At 35.1% G+C, this 18,641-nt stretch overlaps 1 protein-coding gene across 5 annotated transcripts in view; it reads right to left on the reverse strand.

Moving 5' to 3' along the window:
• Positions 1-18,641, reverse strand: part of TMEM135 (transmembrane protein 135) — a 449,569-nt gene that overhangs the window by 352,605 nt on the left and 78,323 nt on the right. For all 5 annotated transcript variants that reach the window (XR_007156343.1, XM_047878352.1, XM_047878354.1 and 2 more), the window contains 2 exons: positions 5,328-5,455; positions 2,904-2,996 (listed from right to left, as the gene is read on the reverse strand). Coding sequence is in view for 4 of the 5 variants with exons in the window: in XM_047878352.1 (XP_047734308.1) it covers positions 2,904-2,996; positions 5,328-5,455 (221 nt within the window). In the remaining variant the exon portion in view is untranslated. The remainder of the gene's footprint in view (positions 1-2,903; positions 2,997-5,327; positions 5,456-18,641) is intronic.

Genomic DNA, 18,641 nt, shown 5'->3' on the forward strand with positions numbered 1-18,641 from the left:
CCTCCAGTAACCCTCAGTTTGTTCTCCATATTTAAGAGTCTCTTCTGTTTTGTCCCCCTCCCTGTTTTTATATTATTTTTGCTTCCCTTCCCTTATGTTCATCTGTTCTGTGTCTTAAAGTCCTCATATGAATGAAGTCATATGATTTTTGTCTTTCTCTGACTGACTAATTTCACTTAGCATAATACCCTCCAGTTCCATCCACATAGTTGCAAATGGCAAGATTTCATTCTTTTTGATTGCCGAGTAATACTCCATTGTATATATATACCACACCTTCTGTATCCATTCATCCATCGAGGGACCATCTGGGCTCTTTCCATACTTTGGCTATTGTGGATAGTGCTACTATAAACATGGGGGTGCATGTGTCCCTTTGAAACAGCACACGTGTATCCCATGGATAAATGCCTAGAAGTGCAATTGCTGGGTCATAGGGTAGTTCTATTGTTAGTTTTTTGAGGAACCTCCATACTGTTTTCCAGAGTGGCTGCACCAGCTTGCATTCCCAAAAGAGCATACTTTTTAATGCTAGAAATTGCACCTGGAATTAAAGATACAACCTAAAACCATATTCAATAGCATAGATCTGATAGCTATCTACCAACCTTTGAACTCCCAATAAAAGAATGCACTTTTTTCAAATGTTCAAAACACAGTTACAAAAATTGAGCATAAATTAAGCCACAATAAAAACCTTATAAAGTTTCATACAGAGAAAATACTCTGAACATTCTCAGATAAGAATGCAATAAAACTAGAAATTAATAACAAAGGGACCATTTAATCTTCTTTAATAGAAAATTCTCAAAAGCCAGAAAATTCATCACTAAACTATTCTAGAGCAGTAAAAAAGAGGAAAACTTCTGTAATATTTATGAAGTAAATGACACTCAATCCTAATAAAGAATACACACACACACACACACACACACACACACACACAACAATTAGCCAATCCACAAATTGTGATTATCATGATCAACTCAGGTTCACTCCAGCAAAGGACTGTGGAATGTCAAGAAATCTAATTCCCCCAAATTAACAGGTTTATTGAAAAGATCTGATGATTGCCACTTTAATCACATATTCAAACTTGGAACTACTTGGAATTATGGACCTGATGGCCTCTGCATCATCTATGAAGTATATTCTTACCAAGAATGTTTAATCTAAATGCTATCAAGTCTTTAGACTAAACTTTAGTTTACAGGAAATACATGAATTAAATGAAACAATTAAACAATTCCATGAAGAAAAAATTCAGACAAAACCAGAAAAGTTTTACACCCAAGACAACTGTCACATCAATAAATCAATGTCATGGGGAGAGGGAAGGAGTGGGGAGATTTAGCTAGATTAAAAGAAAATAAAGAAACAAAACTCTATACATAATCTCCACTAGAGTCTATTTCAAAAAAACAGTAATAAAAGTATTTTAGGACACTACGGACTAGCTGGTATTAGGGAGTGCCTGTTGATTTTCTTACTTTGATAATAGTGTTGTAATTACATAGGAAAATACCCCTATTTGAATGCTCAAGTATTTAGGAATAAAGTGTCATAATGTTTACAATGATTCACACACATACACACACATAACCACACATACATATAATCACTTACAACTAAGTAAAAATAGCAAAATGTTAACAACTGTTGACTCTAGGTGGGTACACAAGTATTCAATTTCAACATTTTCTGTTGAAAAGTAGGCAAATAACTTTTAAAATGCTCTTATTACTCAAGTGCTAAAAATAAGAGCAAACTTGGTTTAAAGCATCTTTAAAGTTTCGTGTATGATTTAAAATCATATTTCTAAAACCAGTATTCACATTTTTAAATAAATCAAGTAGTTGCAGTAAGTGACAGAGCCAGTTGCCTAAACCAGATAGTACAGCTCCAGAATCACACTCTTAATACTCAGTACTATTCTGTACTATACTCTCAGGTGTGATAACCTATGTTTCTAGTGATTCTGACTTGATTATGCTGGGGCAACAATATCCACCAGTCCTTTGATTTTGGTAATTTTAATAATCCAAAAGTATTCTGACACAAGCAAAGAACCAAATGTTTAGACACCATTATGTTACACAAGAAAGCATTAAAAATGGCCTCAGGTGGTTTAAGTAAATATTTAATTAACTGATAAGATCTATCTATACTCTTAACGTGAGATGAGTGACTCTAGCGAGTATCTTCATAAACTGGATGATGACCTTATCTTGATTAATACATGACCCCACTGTGACTCTCTGGAAAAAAGATGGAATCAAAGCAGTTCTCGGCAATGAAAATCATTATTCATGAGACAGTAAAAATTCCTCTATGCAAAAGTTTTACCTTCAGCTGTTTACCTGACTGAATAATTTACATAACAGCTTATAGCATTTTAAAGAAATCTTATGTCACTTGAAACACTTTCAGGCTTATATAAATGAACATATTTTTTTCAATGAGAGGATACCTTAAAAATAAGGATATCTGACTTTAACAGATATCACTCAATGAGTTGAAGCAAATTACAGATGTAGATGATAAAAGAAAACTGTTAATTTTCTCAAGTGTGATAATGGTATTGTCATTATGGAAAAGACCTTCAATTAGATTTGTGTATGTCATGTTTTATTTAGAGATAACTCTCTAATTTTTTAGTAAACAAAGACCAGTGGGTATTATTATTCTATAAAGTCAATCTTTATATTTTAATGAACTTAATAAACATAAATAACAATATCAATACAAAATTAAATTTTCCATCAAGTATCTGTAAGACTAAAAATATATGTGGAAATATTTCTCACCCCTGGACTATAAGAAATAGTAAGTCAAAAAAATTTTAGTTGGGGTAGAGGACAGTAAACTAGTTCTATTAAATATGTAGATATATGAAAATTTACCTGCTTTTTCTTTCAATTAGAATGGCCACATAAGATGCTGGCAAAGCGGCACCAAAGCCAGGACTCCAAGAGTAGAATTTTCCAAGTATCCTCCTGAAATTCAAATTTGGAATTTTTGTATGAAATTTTTATTTGGTTATTTCAGTTATTACAAACAGAAGTTCCCCTTCTTCACTCCACACTCTACCTAAATGTCTCACAGCACCTCAAATTCCACATGTCCATAACCAAACTAACTCATTAGCTCTCTCCCCTATTGCCATGAACTTGCTCTCTCTCCTCTATTTTCCTAGGTTAATAGGATCAACGACGACCTACCCACTTACGTGTGACACTTTGAAACAGCCTTAGCTTCTCCCTTTTCCTTTTCCCCACACATTAAATCATTCCCTTAAGTTTTTCCATATGCAATCGAACTCTCAAATTCTCCAATCTGCTACCCCTGCCTTAGTTAAGTCTCTTACCATCTCCGAATCTGGTTACTACAACAGCAAACTAATAAGTATCTCTCCTTCCAATAATTTAGTCAGTCACATTCATTCAGACATTCCCTAGATCCAACATTACTATGCAAACCCTCTATGTTCTCAGTTTCCTTATCAAATGGGAACAATAATATTACCTATCTCATACAGTTGTCATGAGGACTACATGAGCTATTTCCTAGCACCATGCACAGCACATGGAAAGTGCTAAGGAAATGTTAGCTGTTATAATTATTATTACTACCCCTATTTCTTAACACATGATAAATACTTAACAAATGTCACCCCTTCTTTGCTTCTACAATCCTTGATAACTTTTTCTTACGGTACTTACTAAAGTAATGTATATTTTTTTAGTTTTATTTAGATATATATGTATATCATTTTTCACTTACTAGAATATGTTCCTTGAAAGTAAAAATCTACATGGTGTTCACATGCTATAAAATGGCCATTAGCTGCTTGGGTTTTTAAAGAGATCAAAAAAAAAAAAAAAGATATTTGGAAATGTTAGGAAGATTTTTTTCCTTTCAAAGACACTATGTTCCTAAGAAAGGGAGAAGCAGCACATAAAACTTGCAAAAAAAATCATCTGAACAAAGTTGGTCTATGGATAAAAAACACATTATAAGAAAAAATGTAAATACATACACATAAAGATTAAGGATCACCAATGAAATGATATTTTTAACTGAAGCTTAGCTTTAAAAGAATTAGAAAACCTACAGAGCATATGAAATATGGGTATTTCTAAAATGAACATCAGCAACTTCCTGTTCGAGAAAACTAGAAGTGATTCTTCCTCCAATATAAAATCCACAAAGGCCATAGGAAGTTACTGAATGTAAAAATCAAGAAAAATAACTCAATAAGTCAGTTAAAGGAGGAACACAGATGTAACTATAAGCATTTTAAGTATAAGTATTATAGGTATTTGCATTTCCACAAATTAACCAGTTTCACAGAACATAAAGAAATATGCTACAACAGCAATTTATTATTATTGTAATATTTTAAGCCTAATTATTTTATAACTTTATTTTTAGCATGTGAACAAGTATTAGAAAGTTTCCAGAGTACATATGATAGTTTCTTACACACAGTTTCAGGTCAATTTAAAGGCATAATTTCCTCAGTAGTATAAACCTTATCAATTATTTTCTGCATAATCTGTAAGTTTATAAATATTAATGTTTTGACAGGAAAAAATCTGTAAAGGATATTTGAAAATTATCTTTTTAATTGCAGTTAATGTATACCTACAGAACTACTCTGGGCAACAGTAATATGAAAATGATGTAAAGTTAGTATTTTAACTTGACAGATTTAAGAAAAACACTAGTTGGGATTTTCAACAATCAGTGGGAAAAAAGATAAGAAGTAAATATCTAATAAACATGTTAAGGCATGTCACAGCACTAAAAACTGAATTCTAACTGATCTATGTCATAGGAAGCCTGTGACATAGATAATTATAAGACTTAATGAGAAGTTTCATCAATAGGATATGCCAGGAGTTAACTCACTGTTTTACCTATAAACATGAGCATTTTATAGTCTTTTTGAAGTCTAGTCACTGTATGTGGACCTCACCTACACCATGCACAGTTGCTTTGAATTCTTGATCCATGAAATTGGAAAGTTAAAATATCCTAATCAACAACTTGGTAAATATAGTAGGCCTCAGAAATCTCATGATACACCAAAGCACTTTTGCTATATAATCATAGCAATAATTTGAAGTCTGTATTAATCTTTAAGCCAAGAGGCCCACAACTCCTATTTAACAACCTTTCTTTGAGATACATAAATGCCATTTGATAGAGAAAAAAAAATATACAAGCAGTGACCTGCACAACATTTACATAAACATCTGTTTGTTTCACAGTTCCAACAAAAGAATCTGTTTTAACCTCCAGTGGTGATTATGAGTACCAACCTTAAAATGCAAAAGAAAGCCATATACAAGGCCCCATTAGCAGTCAGAAATGAAGCAGATTGTAGGATCTCAGGGAGTAGTTTGTGTAAATAATAGTCTAATTTTCGTTTCCGGAGAATTGCTGCAATCTGGAAAGAGAAAGGCTTTTTTGTTTAATCCAACCAATTTTTCCCACCTAACTTAGCTCTTATGTGAAAGCTACTGAATAACAGCATATATTCTAAAATTAAAGTTAAAACTCTGGTATTTTACTGACTCCTCTACAAAAATACAATTTCTGGGACAGAAAAGAAGACACTTTAATCCATTGAAGGTATAATGGGTAAAATACATACCAAGAAATTACATCATGGGTCATAAAGAATAACTACCAAATGTTGTATTTATAATGCCTTAAAAACAGTGTTAAACTGAATAATGGAATGCATTTTTAAATGGCAAAAATAAAGCACAATTCAAATAGAAATTGAATGTCAGAAACAAAACTATTTACAGATATTATCAGCCTGGATATTAGAGAACCTCAGTGATAGAAACCAAAGAAATTCATTCAGCTATTCAAATAGGACTGCTGTGTGACAAAACCATGCTACGAACACAAAAAGCAAAAAGTAAAATTAATAATTTCTGGCCCACTGGAGCCCGTTAAAGAAAAAAAAAAAAAGCCCTGAAGAACAAAACAAACATTGAGAATCTAGTCTACTACAAGTTGGTACCACAATATTGGAACAAGTTCCTGTACCAAGGATTGCAGAAGTTTGTCACAAAAATATTTCATAAAGAATATCATGTTATGAGTCTTCATGACTTATCTTTTAAATTTAAATTTAGATTGAAAACATATTTTAGTGTTTTTTGTATGTGACCTCAGAATTTAAAAAATTTTTCAAGATTAAAACAAACAAAATAAGCTCTGAACTAATTTAGTAAGGATATTTAAAAATCAAGACATGAGATCTAAGTATTTATCGAGTACATACACAACATAAACAGAAGATGAACTGCAATATGGTATGATAAGATACAGTTAGAGATCCTGAAGAATCATTAAGTGTTAGTAATACTATACGAAGTGCCTTGGGAGTTTATCAAAGAGTGAGTTTAACATAGGAGTGTGCAGCAGTTTCATTGAGAAAGGGATATGAGCTATATTTGGAAAAATAGCAGAATTTTTACAAGCCACAGGGAAAAAATATTTTTCCATCACAATGAAACAACGTATCAAAAGAGGAAAAGTTAAAACAGCATAATTAGGGAATGAGGAAGGGATTGTAAGGAAGGGCAACACTGACTTGAAAGAAGACTAGAAAACTGTATTCACTCCCCACCATCCCGGACATAACGCTTTTCCTAAGATCAGTGATCAGTAAATCCAACGGACTTGTCTCAGTGCTCTTCTTACTCCACCCCTTTGAAGACCCTGAAACTCACCATCTCCTGTTGCATTCAATTAAACAACTTGTTAATAAGAACTATGCCATACACAGCAAAAACGATGACTAAGATCGAATCCCTGCCTTCTAGGCGTGTAAAATCTTGATAGGGAAATAGACACATAAACTAGAATATGGCAAATGCTAGACTAGAGGAAGAAGAAACTGCTATAGAAATACACATTAGGAAATGACTAAAAGGAAATGGGACTGGGAAGGTGATGATGTCTAGAAGATATCACTGAACTTTCTAAGACAGATCTTAACAAATAGGTAGAATTTTGATAAAAGAAGTTGCTATAGTTTCCATGACAATGAATTCTTTTCATCCTCTCATTATATCTCTAAATGTTTTTTCCTTCATTAACATTTCTTCAGATCACTACTCATTCTACATATGCTCTCTTTCCAATGGCATCATCTATCATCTCAAAGTAGGAATTCCTATTATAACTCCAACCTCTTCCCTAAATTCTTAATACATCCTTCAAATATCTATTGGACATATCAATAAATATGTAACACAGGCATCAAAAAACTCAACACACCCAAAGCAGAACTCACTATATTTCACACAAAAAAAATGGTTTAACCTCTGAGTTTCCCACCTTATCTCAACCACCCAATTACTTACGAACAAAATCTGTCTGTCACAATCACTCCCTGATCCTCAAGCATCTCATTGGTTCTAATGGTCTCCCAGTATCTTCAGGTTTGAAAATGTAATGTCTCTTTCATTTTAGACTTAACAATGGGCAGAATCTGGCACTATGTTATATATTCAAATAGTTACAGAAAAAAATCTTCTCTGTTCCTGGAAAGGAAGAAACAAAATTATCCCTGTCTGTAGATAATCTGATTGTCTACACAATATCCCAAGCAACATATAAAATCAAACAAACAAATAAACTAAACCCAATCTCCTAGAATAAGGCAGTTCAGCAAGGGCACAGGATACAGATAAACCTAAAAAAAAATCATTTGTATTTCTATATAAAAGCAATCAACACATGGATGCAAAAATTAAAAATACAGTAGCATTAATAAATCCTCAAAAAAAAATACGTAGGGAAAAATCTACCTGTATAGGACGTATACACTGCAAACTACACAATGCTGATGAAAGAAAGCAAAGGTGTAAATAAATGCTTGTGGACCAGAAGACTCAGCATGTCAATTCTCCCCAAAGTGACACAATTTCTATCACAATCTCAGAAAGATTTTTGCAGACAAGTATAGACAAGATTATCCTGAAATAGATACAAAAAGCGAAGAGATTATAAGAGCTAAAACAACTTTGAAAAAGAGAATCAAGTGAGAAGAATCAGTCCACTCAATTTTAAGATTTACTATGTTGATAGAGTGATCAGGCTTTATGATATTGGCAGAGAAATAAACAAATAGGTTAATGAAATAGAACAGAGAACCAAACCATAAGAGACACTTAAAAACTGAGAATAAACTGAGGGTTGATAGGGGGTGGAGGGGAGGGGAAAGTGGGTGTTGGGCATTGAGGAGGGCACCTATTGGGATGAGCACTGGGTGTTGTATGGAAACCAATTTGACAATAAATTTCATATTAAAAAAATAATAAATAAATAAATAAATAAATAAATAAACAAACAAATATTAAAAAATCAAAAACAAACAAACAAAAAAGAAATAGAACCATGCAAATACTTCCAACTAAAAGACAGCCTTTTCAACAAATGGTGCTAGAGTAAGTGGATATCCACAGACCCAGAAAATTTTAAGTAAGAGTTAAAAAATAACCTTAACCAAAGTCTCACACTTCACACAAAATTTAATTCAAAATGGATCACTGACATAAATATAAAAAAACTACAACATTTTAGGGGAAAAAAAATCAGACAAAATCTTAGGGATTTAAGGCTAGGCAAAGAGTTCTTAGACATGAGACCAAAAACAATTCATAAAAGGATAAACTGTAGGGGTACCTGGGTGGTTCAGTTGGTTAAGCATCTGACTTTTAATCTCAGATCAGGTCTTAATCTCAGGGTCATGAGTTCAAGCCCTATGTTGGGCTGCACACTGGGCATTAAGCCTACTTTTAAAAAAATTTTTTAAAGAAAAGGGAAAACTGTAAATTACACTTCAGAATTAAAACTTTTTCTCTTTAAAAAACTTGTTCAGAAGATAAAAAGACTAGATACAGACTGTAAGAAAATACTTGTAAACTACATATCCAGCAAAGGACGATATAGTATCTGGAATATATAAGGAAATCTCACAACTCAATGGTAAAAAATTAATATAATTAAAAAGTGGCCAAGATATGAATAGACATTTCACTGAAGATGTGCAAATGGCAAATAAGCACACTAGCCATTAAGGAAATGCAAATTAAAACCCACAAATGAGCTATCACTATACAACCATCAGAACTGGCTGAAATTAAAAAATAAGGGAAACACCAATTTCTGGCAAGAAAGAGAAACTGGATCACTCGTGCATTTCTAGAGAGACTGTCAAATGGTAGAGTCATTCTAGAAAGCAGTTTGACAGTTTCTTGAAAAAATAAATAAAGACACACAACTATCATATGACCAAGCAACTGTAGTCCAGGGTGTTTATCCTAAAGAAATGAAAACGTATGTTAATACAAAATCTATGCACAAATGTTTACGGCAGCTTTTCCATAGCATAGTCAAAAACCAGAAACCACCCATATGTTTTTCAAGAGGTTTAAAAAATAGTGGAGTATCCTTTTCAGCAATGAAAAAGAATAAATGAATGATATATAAAACAATGTTGATGAATCTCCCGAGAAATATGCTGAGTAAAAAAGGCCAATCCCTTAACACTGCATAATGCATGATCTCATTTACATCACATTCTTGAAATGACAGAACCATAGACATGAAAAATAAAGTAATGGTGGCCAGGGGTTAGGAGGAGGTGGCATATGGGAGGAAAGTGGGTATTGTTATAAAAGGGCAACAGGAGAGATCCTTTTGAAGATGGAAATCTTCTATATCTTGACTATATCAATAGCAGGGTTTGGGTTGTGACATTTATTTACTATCATTTTGTAAAAAGATACCATCAGCAGACACCGGATAAAAAGTACAAGGAATCTCTCCACTATTTCTTACAACTGCCTAAGAATCTACAATCATCTCAAAATAAAAAGTTCAATTAAAAAAAAGTAGGGGCACTTAGGTGGCGCAGTCAGTTAAGCATCCAACTCTTGACCTCGGCTCAGGTCATGATCTCACAATTCATGAGTTCAAGCTCCACATGGGGCTCTGCACTGACAGCATGGAGCCTGCTTAGAATTGTTTCTCCCTCACAAACTGAGGGTTGATGGGGGGTGGGAGGGAGGGGAGGATGGGTGATGGGTATTGAGGAGGGCACCTTTTGGGATGAGCACTGGGTGTTGTATGGAAACCAATTTGACAATAAATTTCATATATTGAAAAAAGAAAGAAAAGAAAGAAAGAAAGAAAGAAAGAAAGAAAGAAAGAAAGAATTGTTTCTCCCTCTCTCTCTCTGCCCCTACCCCACTTGTGCTCTCTCGTTCCCTCTCAAAAAAATAAGTAAACTTAAAAAAAAAAAAAAAAGCAGTCATCCACATGGCCAATAGGAAATGAAACATGCTCATCACTATTACTCATCATTGCACAAAGAAATACCACTACATACAAACCAGAATGACTAAAATAAAAAGAACGGATAAAGCAAAGTACTGATGGGAATGAAAAAACTATCTGTAATTACAAATACCACCAAAAACTAAATGCCCATTACCAGTAAAGTGGATAAATTGTACATATTTGCAATATTGGTATACCAAACTGTATAGCCTATTGTAAGAAATGGGAAATCTTACACAAAACGTGAAAACAACCTAGGACCTTATCATCACTGTGCTCTAACCCAGAGATTCCAACCAGGGTTTACAAATGGCCAAAATACTGATCCTCTCAACAGTCTGGGTAGTCAGGCCTAGGGTAACAGAGCACAGCAATAAATATTTCAGTGTTCCCTAGTGTGCCACACAATTATTATCATTTTCTAGGTACACCATACATGCTACAGCATAAAAAAAAAGGTTAGGAAACACTGATCTCACCAAATAACATAACAGCAATCGTACACACCATGTAGAAAGAGCACACGCACATATCTATAAAATCATTATCCGAAATCATCAGACACCTTCAGAAACATATTTTTATAGCAAAAATGTTGCAATGTTCATAAAAATTGACCAAGAAATTCCACATTAATCTCTTATGAATTTTCCAAATATGCTTACAAAAATTTAGCTAAATACAGGTACATAATAGTACTACGATTAAAATATAAACTTATTTGTCATAGTGTTATAATCTTGTTTTAGAAGACCACTTAATGACCAGGGAAAAATAAATCAAAACATATAAATTGAAAATGCAAACTACAAAACAGTATTTTTTAATGAACATACAGAACAAATACGAGAATGTTATTCATTGTTATCTCTGATCATGGCAACATATTATTTTAATCTTCTTTTTGTTTTGGGGTATTTTCCAGAAATTCTACAATAAACACATGATACATGTGTAAAACTGGTAGGAGACAAACAAGTAGGAGAAAATGGGGATTATTACAGAAAATAAATACCCTAATAGAGTACAAAATAATCATATGATAAGATTTTTAACTTTAGCTCTACAACTAACAATTGCTATGAAGGATCCTTGTTTAGATATAATTCTTTAGATTTCAGTTTCTTCAGTTATTAAAGAAATTGAATTAAATGACACAGGAGTGACACCCAAATAGCAAACCAGCAGATTCCAGCATTCATCCCCTACAGAAATGTCAATTTGAACAACTATCCATGTGTGAAAATACCTTCACAAAAGCTAAGGATTCCAGGTGAGAGATTACAGCACTTCAATGGAACAGAGAAATAATAAAACACACACTAAAAAGGGTAAGAAAGAGCATCTCATGTATGTTACCCAGCCTCCAAGTCCAGGCATCCCAGGGTGGAGACAGACACTCACCCCATGAAAGAAGAGTGAAATGAGCACCCAACTTCACCATTAGTGTGTGAGCCAGACACAAACTAGGGACTCAAGCTCAAGGCCCATCCCAGCACCAGGCTAACTCCTAAGAAGCCAGGCTCCAGTCTTACTCTAGGCCTAACACCAAATTCCAAGCCATCAGGACTGCTCCCTTATGGGACCAAGCACATGGCCTATACCAGTGAACCTAGGCTCTAGGCCTACCCCTAAACACCAGCCCAGCCAGCCAGAAGACTTCAACAGCAAGCCCATGCACAGACTTCACCAAAAAACCTACCCAAAATCTCTGGCCAGTCTACAGGATGAAGGGCTTGCACTACAAGAGCCAGAATTTGGACACTGTAAATGATGCCTGACACCTGGGTGGCTCAGTTGGTTAAGCATCTGAGTTTGGCTCAGGTCATGATCTCATGGTTCTTGAGTTCAAGCCCCACATCAGGTTCCATGCTGACAGCTAAGTGCCTGGAGCCTACTTTGGATTCTGTGTCTCCCTCTCTCTCTGCCCCTCCCCTGCTCACATGCTATCTCTCTGTCTCTCTGTCTCTCTCTCACTCACTCTCTCTCTCTCTCTCTCAAAAATAAGTAAATATTTTTTAAAAAACGCACACATAGGGGAGCCTGGGTGGCTCAGTCGGTTGAGCATCCGACTTCGGCTCAGGTCACGATCTCGCGGTCCATGAGTTCAAGCCCCGCATTGGGCTCTGGGCTGATGGCTCAGAGCCTGGAGCCTACTTCCGATTCTGCATCTCCCTCTCTCTCTGCCCCTCCCCCGTTCATGCTCTGTCTCTCTCTGTCTCAAAAATAAATAAATGTTAAAAAAAAATTTTTTTTAATAAAAAAAAAATAAAAAACGCACACATACCAAAACAAAGCCACAAGGAATACAAATAAACAGAAAAACAAAGGAACAAAATAAAACACCAGTAACCAACCCTAGGAAAACAGAGACGTATGAATTGCCAAAGAATTCAAAATAATTATCTTAAAAAACCTCAGTAAACTACAACAGAACACAGACAACTAAATGAAATCAGAAACACAATATGTAACCAAAATGAGAAGTTTAACAAAGATGAAAACTACTTTAAAAAAAAAAAAAAAAGGTGGGGCACCTGGGTGGCTCAGTCAATTGAGTGTCTGACTCTTGATTTTAACTCAGGTCATTATCCCAGGGTCATGGGATTGATCCCCACATCATGCTCCATGGTGAGCATGGAGCCTGCTTAAGATTCTCTCTCTCTCCCTCTGCCCCCTCCCTTGCTTATGCTCTCTCTAAATATATGTATATGTATATATATATATTTTTTTTTTAACTATAAATAGGATTTAAATGAAATCCTAAAAATTCCATTTAGAAAAGGAATAAAGTATAAAAAGAAAGAGAAAAAATTCTGGAGCTGAAGAAAACAATGACAAAACTAAAAAAAATTTCATAGACAGTTTCAACAACAGACTAGTTCAAGCTGAAGAAAGAATCACAGTTACTTTGATTAATTACTATTAAGTAATTACTACGTTACTTTGAAGGTAAACAGACTAAACACTCCAATCAAAAAACACAGAGTGACAGAATGGATAAAGAAATAAGACCCTTCTATATGCTGCTTCCAAGAGAATCATTTTAAGCCTAAAGACACAGGCATAATGAAAGTGAAGGAATGGAAAAATATTTACCATGCAAATGGATGATAAAAGAAAGTGAGAGTAGCAACACTTGTGTCATACCAAATTCTTTTTAAAATAAAACAAAGACTATAACAAGAGACAAAGAAGGACACAATAATAAACAGGACAATTCAATAAGAAAATACAATAATTGTAAATATTTATGTACCCAACATGAAAGCACCCAAATACATACAGCAGTTAATAACAAACATAAAGGACCTAATTGATAATAATACAATAGTTGCAGGGGACTTTAACATCCTTACACCAATAGATCATCTAAACAGAAAAACTACAAGGAAACAAGGGCTTTGAATGACACACTAGACCATACAGACTTAATAGATACATTCAAAACATCTCATCCTAAAACAGCAAAATACACATTTTTTTCATGTGCACATGGAATATTCTCCAGAACAGATCACATATTAGGCCACAAAATAGGCCTCAACACATTCAAAAATATCAAAATCATACCATGCATCTTTTCTGACCACAACTCTATGAAACTAGATATCAACCACAAGAAAAAATCTGGAAAGAACACAAACACATGGAGATTAAATAACATGCTGCTAAACAATGAATGAGTTAACCAGGAAATAAAAGAAAAAATTAAAAAGTACACGGAAATAAATGAAAATGAAAACACAATGGCTCAAAATCTGCAGAAGGCAGCACAAGCAGTTCTACAAGGGAAGTTCAGAGCAATGAGGTCTATCTCAAAAAGCAAGAAAATATCAAATAAACTACCTAACCCTTCACTAAAGGAGCTCGAAAAAGAACAACCAGCAGAAGGAAGGAAATAATAAAGATTACAGCACAAATAAATAAGACACAAACTAAAAAAAACAATAGAATAGATCAGTGAAGCCAGAAGCTAGTTTTTTGGAAAAAAAAAAAAATCAATAAAATTGCTAAACCTCTAGCCAGACTTATCAAGGAAAAAAGATCAAGGACTCAAATAAAATCACAAATGAGACAGAAGAAATAGCAAACACCACCACAGAAATATAAACAACTTTAAGAGAGTACTGTGAAAAACCATATGCCAACAAATTGGACAACCTGGAATAAGTGGATAAACTCCTAGAAACATATAAAATACCAAAACTGAAACAGGAGGAAATAGGAAATTTGAACAGATCAATAACCTGCAAAGAAATTGAATCAGAAATTAAAAAACTACAAAGTCCAAGACCAGATGGCTTTCACAAGCAAACTCTACCAAACATTTAATGAAGAGTTGATAGCTATTTTTTTCAAACTATTCCAAAAAAAATAGAAAAGGATGGAAAACTTCTAAATTCATCCTATGAGGCCAGCATTACCCTAATACAAAAAACCAGACAGACACCACTAACAAAAAGAACTGCAGGTCAATATCTCTGATGAACATAGATGCAAAAATCTTCAAAACACTAGCAAACCAAATCCAACAATACATAAAAAAAAAATCATTCACCACAATCAGGTGGGATTTATTCCTGGGTTTCAAGGGTGGCTCAATATTTGTAAATCAATCAATATGATACATCACATCAATAAGACAAAGGGTAAGAACCATGAAATCATTTCAACAGGTGCATAAAAAGTATTTGGCAAAGTACAACATCCATTCATAATAAAAAACTATCAAAAAAGAAGGTTTAGAGAAAACATATCTCAACATAATAAATGCCATATAGGAAAAACTCACAGCTAACATCATCCACAATGGGGAATAACTGACAGCTTTTCCTCTATGGTCAGGAATAAGACAAGGATATCCACTCTCACCACTTTTATTTAATATAGTACTGGAAGTCCTAGCCACAGCAGACAGCAAAAAGAAATAAAAAACATCCAAATCTGTAAGGAAGAAGTAAAACTTTCACTATTTGCAGATGACATATACCATATATAGAAAACCTGAAAGAGTCCACCAAAAAACTGCTAGAACTGATAAACCAATTCAATAAAGTAGCAGGATATGGGGCGCCTGGATGGCTCAGTGGGTTAAGCATCTGATTTCAGTTCAGATCATGATTTCACAGTTCTTGAGTTCAAGCCCCACATCGGGTTCTGTGCTGACAGCTAAGAGCCTAGGGCCTGCTCCAGATTCTGTGTCTCCCTCTCTCTGCCCCTCCCTCACTCACACTCTTCTCCCTCTCTCTCTCAAAAATAAATCAACATTTTAAAAAAATGTTTTAATAAAAAAAAATGAAAAGAAATCTGTGGCATTTCTATACACATATAATGAAACAAAGAAAAAGCAATTAAGAAATCAATCCCATTTATAAATGCACCAAATGCACTAGGAAGAAACCTAACCAAACAGACAAAAGACCAATACTCCTAAAACTATTTAAAACAAGGAAGAAAGATGGGGTGCCTGGGTGGCTCAGTCGGTTAAGAGTCCAACTTCAGCTCAAGTCATGATCACACCATTCATGAGTTGGAGAGCCCACATTGGGCTCTGTGCTGACAGCTCAGAGCCTGGAGCCTGCTTCAGATTCTGTGTCTACCTCTCTCTCTGCCCCTCCCCCGTGCGCTCGCGCGCACGACGCGCTTTCTCTCTCTCTCTCTCTCTCTCTCTCTCTCCTCTCAAAATAAATAAACATTAAAAAAAGTTAAAACAGGATGAAAGAAATTGAAGATGACACATAGAAATGGAAAAGACATTTCACGCTCATGGACTGGAAAAAACAAATATTAAATGACTATCAATCTACACATTTAATGCAATCACTATCAAAATACCAACAGTATTTTTCACAGAACTAGAACAAACAATCCTAAAGTTTGTATGGAACCACAAAAGACCCGCGAATAGCCAAAATTATGTTGAAAAGAAAAAGCAAAGCTGGAGGCATCACAATTCTGGACTTCAATTCCATTACAAAGCTGTAGTAATCAAAACAGTACATTACTGACACAAAAATAGGAACACAGATCAGTAAAACAGAATAGAAAACCCAGAGATAAACCCACAATCATATGGTCAATGAATCTTCGACAAAGCAGGAAAGAATATCCAGTGAAAAAAAAGGTCTCTTCAACAAATGGTATTCGGTAAACCGGACAGCAATGTGCAAAAGAATAAAACTGGACCACTTACTTACACCATACACAAAAATAAATTGGGATTAAAGACCTAAATATAGAGGCCCCAGGGTGGCTCAGTTGATTAAGTGTCCGACTCTTGATTTCAGATCAGGTCATAATCTCATAGTTTGTGAGATCAAGCCCTGCGTCAGGCTCCATACTGACAGTGTGTAGCCTGCTTGGGATTCTCACCCTCTCTCTCTCTCTCACCCCTTCCCACTAGTGCCCTCTTTCAAAATAAATAAACTTAAAAAAAAAAAAAAGACCTAAATGTAAGACCCAAAACCATAAAAATTCTAGTAAAGAGCAAAGGCAGTATCCTAACATCAGCCATAGCAACTTTTTTCTAGATACGTCTCCTGAAGCAAGGGAAATGAACAAAAATAAACTATTGAGACTACATCAAAATAAAGAAAACTCTGCACAGTGAATGAAACAGTCAACAAAACCAAAAGGCAACCTACTGAACGAGAGAAGATATTTGCAGATGACATATCTGATAAAAGGTTAGTATCCAATATATATAAAGAGCTTATAAAACTCAACACCCAAAAAACAAATAATTCATTTAAAAAAATGGGCAGAAGGGGCGCCTGGGTGGCGCAGTCGGTTAAGCGTCCAACTTCAGCCAGGTCACGATCTCGCGGTCCGTGAGTTCGAGCCCCGCGTCGGGCTCTGGGCTGATGGCTCAGAGCCTGGAGCCTGTTTCCGATTCTGTGTCTCCCTCTCTCTCTGCCCCTCCCCCCAATTCATGCTCTGTCTCTCTCTCTGTCCCAAAAATAAATAAACGTTGAAAAAAAAAAAAATTAAAAAAAAAAAAAAAAAAAATGGGCAGAAAACATGGACATTTCTCCAAAGAAGGCATACAGATGGCCAACAGACACATGAAAAGATGCTCATCGTCATTTATCATTAGGGCAATTCAACCAAAACTACAATGTGGGGGCACCTGGGGTAGCTCAGTCAGGTGAGCATCCAACTTCAGCTCAAGTCATGATCTCATGGTTCATCAGTTCAAGCCCTACATCAGGCTTGCTGCTGTCAGCACAGAACCTACTTCAGATACTTTGTCCCCCCACGCTCTGCCCCTCCCCCACTCAAGCACACTCTCTCTTCCCAAAAATAAATAGCCATTAAAAAAAAGAAAAGGGGGGAGGGGCGCCTGGGTGGCTCAGTCGGTTAAGCGTTGGACTTCGGCTCAGGTCATGATCTCACAGTCCGTGAGTTCGAGCCCCGCGTCGGGCTCTGTGCTGACCACTCAGAGCCTGGAGCCTGTTTCAGATTCTGTGTCTCCCTCTCTCTCTGACCCTCCCCCGTTCATGCTCTGTCTCCCTCCGTCTCAAAAATAAATAAACGTCAAAAAAAAAAAAAAAAAAAAAGCTACAATGTGATATCACCTAACACCTGTCAGAATAGCCGGAATCAACAACACAAGAAATATCAGTCATTGGCGAGGATATGAGGAAAAAGGAACCCTCTTGCACTGCTGATGGAAATGCACTAGTGCAACCATTGTGTAAAATGGTATGGAGGTTCCCCAGAAAGTTAAAAATAGAACTACCCTATGATCCAGCAATTGCACTACTGGTATTTAATCAAAGAATACAAAAACACTAATTTGAGGGGATACATGCACCCCGATGTTTATAGAAGCATTATTTACAACAGCCAAGATATGGAAGCAGCCCAAGCATCTATCAATTGATGAATGGATAAAAAAGATGTGGAGGGAAATGGGTGGGGGACAGAATAGATGGGGTGATAGGTATTAAAGGAGGGTATACAAGCACTGGTGCTATATGTAAAGTATGAATCACTGAATTCTACTTCTGAAACCAATATTGTACTGTATGTTAACTAGTATTTAAATAAAAATTTGAAAAGAAAAAATTTATATATATAACTATGTGAAAGGCGATATGTGAATTGGTTTGACTGTAGTAATTATTTCATTTGTGTATACATCAAATCATGTTGAAAATTAATATGTATATCAAAACATCCTGTTGAAAGATAAAAATTAACCGTCAACACTAAAAACAAATGACACAAAGAGTTCTTTATTTCCCCACTTTTAAAAC

Source organism: Prionailurus viverrinus, chromosome D1 (assembly GCF_022837055.1).
Source record: "Prionailurus viverrinus isolate Anna chromosome D1, UM_Priviv_1.0, whole genome shotgun sequence".
Classification (NCBI taxonomy): domain Eukaryota; kingdom Metazoa; phylum Chordata; class Mammalia; order Carnivora; family Felidae; genus Prionailurus; species Prionailurus viverrinus.